The 4,594-nt window shown below is 36.9% G+C and overlaps 1 protein-coding gene across 1 annotated transcript in view; it reads right to left on the bottom strand.

Annotated features, from left to right (window-relative positions):
* Positions 1–1,146: 1,146 nt before the first annotated feature.
* OLIG2 (oligodendrocyte transcription factor 2) overlaps positions 1,147–4,594 on the bottom strand; it is a 6,351-nt gene continuing 2,903 nt past the window's right edge. The window contains exon 2 of the mRNA XM_077479970.1: positions 1,147–4,594. This exon is cut by the window's right edge and continues 565 nt beyond it. Within this exon, the coding sequence (XP_077336096.1) occupies positions 4,266–4,594 (329 nt within the window). The 3' untranslated portion in view covers positions 1,147–4,265.

Below are 4,594 nucleotides of genomic sequence, written 5' to 3'. Positions count from 1 at the left end.
TTATTGTTTAGCGCAATTTACTTGTATTCAGTGGTTCTTTGGCAGTATTTATTCCCATTATGATTTAATTGTTTGTTACTTCTTTATAATACTATCATTCCCTATTATTAATCCATTCAAGATCTAATTTATATTCAATTAAAACAAATCAGGGGTGGTTTGTCTTGTGCTTATTATGTTTCTGTTCACAGCATTTCATTTTACAATGCTCCATAATTATTTGTTTTTTGTTTTTTTTTTAATAACACAAATTTTCCCTTTTGTTAATCCTTTAAAAATGTCTAAACATAATTCAATTTAAACGAATAGAAGACAATTCAGAACAAAATGTTTCAGTTACCAAAGCCATATAGATCATTTATAAAACACAAACGAAAGTTGTTTATTTAAAAAATCGTTTATTTAAATCATTTCATCAAACGCTTTCTGTCCAAAACAAATAAAGTAATAAATATTTTAGCATTTTCTTTTTTTTTTTATACAAAAATAAACAGGTGATCAAAACTTTCTGTGGGGCAGGCAGTGAGGTGGTGAAGGAGGGGGAAAGGCAGGCAGTGAGCAAGCACAAGGCAGGCAGTGATATAGAACAGCTTAAACTTTAATAGGGCTGATTTACTAAAGGAGTTGAGAATCTTTACACAATACATTGTGGGAATAAGAACTTCAATTATCCAAATAATTGCGGATTTAAATAAGTAAACAGGAATTTTCTTTTTACTTGATTGCATAATGGAAGTGAATAGTCACACTACTTGGAGGACGTTTCTTAACTCCTAAGTAAATAAGCCTATCAGGCAACCGAACGCTTTTCACTTGCAGTGGAACCACAAATCCCAGCATGATACAAATGCCTTGTGAGATTTGCACTTTCATTCTGGGTGATGTGGCACTGGTTTCTTTTGCACAGGTTCTGTTATGATACATATATATATATATATATCGATATATATATATCGATATATATATATATATATATATATATATATAGCTATATATATATATATATATATATATATATATATATAGCTATATATATATATATATATATATATATATATATATATATATATATATAGCTATAGATATATATCGATATATATATATATATATATAGCTATAGATATATATCGATATATATATATATATATATATATATATATATATCGATATATATATATGTGTATATATATATATATATATAACAGGACTTTACTGCATACACTGTGCAGCCATAATAATTATCCATGTAAAATTTCCTTATGTATAAGTGCACAAATCATGACGTTCCATTGTTATCAAATTATTTACAAAAACACATACCTTAGAGAAAAACAAAGAAATTCGGTTTGAATAAGCATGGGCACAATGCAAAGACTTAAAAAAAAAAAAAAAAAAAAATCTTGCAGAACGAAAATTTCAATAAAAGGGTATTTTACTAATGGTCGTCAAGTTCCATCGATATTTTTTTTACCCCTCCAAATACCTATTTTATTTATGTATTTATTTATTTTATTTTAATTTTATACCTAATTAAGACCTTTTAGTAAATTGCCCCCTATTGTGAGTTTATTAACCGCAAAATGTATCATGAAAATGTTAAATAGAATATAGTTCTATATTTATATATTTACAAGTCTTTAATTCTAAAATAAAAATAAAGAATAAAAGGAAACAATGATAAGACGTGTGCTAAGGTTGTTAATAAATCGGTCTATAAAAGTTTTGAATTTATGTTTAGAAGAAAAAGAAAATGAAGTTGTGGCAGAGGGGGTGCGGCGTGCTGATTGGACGAGGGGATTGCTGGGGTTTTGGGGGTGACCCTCTCCAATCTGGGCTGCAGTCAATCGAGTTGTGGGTGGTCGCCAGTGAATGGTCAGTCTTTTACAGCAGAGAATCCTTCTTGATCCCGCTGCAGAGTCCATTTTAAGAGTCCTTTGATGTCCCCCTCTATTTCATTTCACAAGCTGCCAGATAAAATAGCGCCTGTATCCCTTCCCAGCTGCCTCTGTGCACCTCTCTATTGCAAACCCAGTGGGCATTGTTCCCATTTGGTCATTGTCTCCATTGCCTGCAATCAGCATCCCATCAGGGGGGCATCTATTAAACCGGTGACAGAGACAGCCAGGCTGACATGACGCAGTGGTCGGTTTGAGGGTTTAGCTTTGACAAAAAAAAAGTAATAAAAAAAATAAAAATAAAGGAAATAATATTAAAAAATTGCAAAAAAAAAAAAAAAATTAAAATATTATTTATAAATTGCAACAAAAATAAATCCGCAAATACAACTTGCGCCACAAATGCCAATGTGCACCCAAACTCCTTTTGATATACATAGGAGAAATTCAGAGGGAAGACAGGCAGGTAGGTTGTAAGGACTCAACTTGGACGTTTGTTTTCCATTGCTCTATTCATCAAAACTGGGTGACAGATGTGAGGGACAGTGATCTAAAATCTGTCACAGATTATCCATAACTGACAGCCTTTGCGACAGTTGATGCACTCTGATTCAGCTAGCAGGTCATAATGAGACGTTAATGAAGAGTTTGCATGAAGTTGGGGGGGGGGGGGGGGGGTTGTGCTTGGGATACCCAGTTTGCTGATTTATAGTTTGCATTGACTTTTAGATATTGATTTGAGCTAAGAACATTGCAGACAAAAAAAGTGATCTGGAGTCTGGACCCTAATCCCCTTCCTTTTATCAACTGACACCCAGAACTCAGCATCATCAACCTGTGCAGCAATGACGTCACTTTAGTCTTTCAGTGACAGACCTTGGACTCAATCAGAAATGATCTAGTAATGGTTTTAGATGGACTGAACCATTGAACAGAACCCAAACCCTCTTCTTATTATCAATCAATCAACTTTGTGCAATCTTTATTCCAACTGGTGGCCATACACGCTTCAATTTCCTTTCCGATCTCTCCCAATAAAAATAATCGATCTATAGTCGATAACCTGTTCAGATTTCAATCCATAGGCGGAGGATCCAATTCTAAGTTATTGATCACATCTCTGTTTTCATCATGCAATCTCATTGATGGAATACCATCCAATTCATAACCATGATCGAATTCAATCTAAATTGAGTCTAAATCAAGCAGAAGGGAAGTTATACCTCTTCGATTAATTTGATCAAATTACACATCTATAGGTGTGCGAGGTGTGCCGGGTGTGACTGGGCACACCCTAAATACCCTGTACAGCACAGATTCTCCCTACTGATATTTCACCAAAGCTAGGGCTCCTAAAAAATTGTAAAAAATAAAATAATAAACTGACACCAACCTCTGCCCTACTGACATGTCCACTACTCTACTGACACCATCCATGTTTTAATACATTTAAAATGTTTTTACATTTATGTATAAGAGTGTGTATAGAAATACTGTATACACACACATACACGTGTGTTTGAGATTTGGGGTTCACACCCCATTGCAATAGGCTGCACACACCTATGCACACATTGATCACATGAGGAAAATTATGTTCAATCATCTTCTGCCCTGACATAGACTCAGCTTAATTAATCGGAAAGGAAGTTATACCCATTAAATTCATTTCATGGAATCAATAGGATAAGGATGTACAATGATTGATCATTTTCCTCCCTATCCAATAGACTTTGCTTAATCAAATCTGATCCAAATCAAGTCTAAATCGATCAGAAAGGGAGGTTTTGCCTATTTCAATTGTGTTGATCGAAATCGCACATCGATCGGGTAAAACAAAATTGAAGTGTGTATTGCCACCATTACATGTGCGATTTTGCACCAGCGATTAGCCCTGGCAAATGGTTGCTGATGTATGTAGAAGGCCTGTACACCAGGCTTGCGCTTTCATTCGTAGATCGTTCCTTCGTACTTAAGTGGACGCGATGAAAAATCGCACGTGTAGCTGAGCCCTTGCGACTTATCATTTAAATCATTCAACACTTTACACTAGTGTCTATTGTATGATCATACAGCCTTCATCATACATGAGCATTCTGCACTATGGTATTGTCTGTGCCACTGTTGATACGACCAACCTCAGTCTACTTGGTATTTGTATCGGACTTTAATCGGTCCCTTCCCCCCTCTTTGCCATATTTCGTTGTTCTAAAGGGGAGTCCTCATGGAACTTGTCCTTCCAGCACTGATCTACTCGTCCCCTAAAAGCTGCAGGGCAGTCCTCTACTCTGCCTGGTGGCAGTATTGCTCCAAGTCGTGGCCGACTGGTAAGTACATGGAAAGTTCTAAAGGGCTTTTTTGCCATGGAAGTCATTTGGAATCAGAGGTGAGTCTGGGTAAGCTGGAGCCACTGAGGTGGTGGTGAGCTGCAGTGGGCATCTGGCACATACTACATGGGCAAGGCATGCCACTCCAGTGATGAAAGCCTCCACCCAAAGGGACAGAACTGGGGCTGGGGGCCTTGAGCAGACCATGAGAGACATGATTAGAGGATGGAGGGGCAGGAGGAGGGGGAGGAGGTGGTGGGGCTGCCCTGACAGCTGAGAGGGAGGCAGCTGTGGGTGGAAGCAGAGGGTGGTGGACAGGATGGCCAACTGGGTGTCCAGATAAAGGAGTTGCATGGCTCATGCCCCCACAGG

This window comes from Lithobates pipiens, unplaced genomic scaffold (genome assembly GCF_037356315.1).
Source record: "Lithobates pipiens isolate NorthernLeopardFrog02 unplaced genomic scaffold, aLitPip1_a1.2 Scaffold_16, whole genome shotgun sequence".
NCBI lineage: Eukaryota > Metazoa > Chordata > Amphibia > Anura > Ranidae > Lithobates > Lithobates pipiens.
The sequence above is the reverse complement of the archived record's forward strand: the minus strand, read 5'-3'. Positions and strand labels throughout refer to the sequence as shown.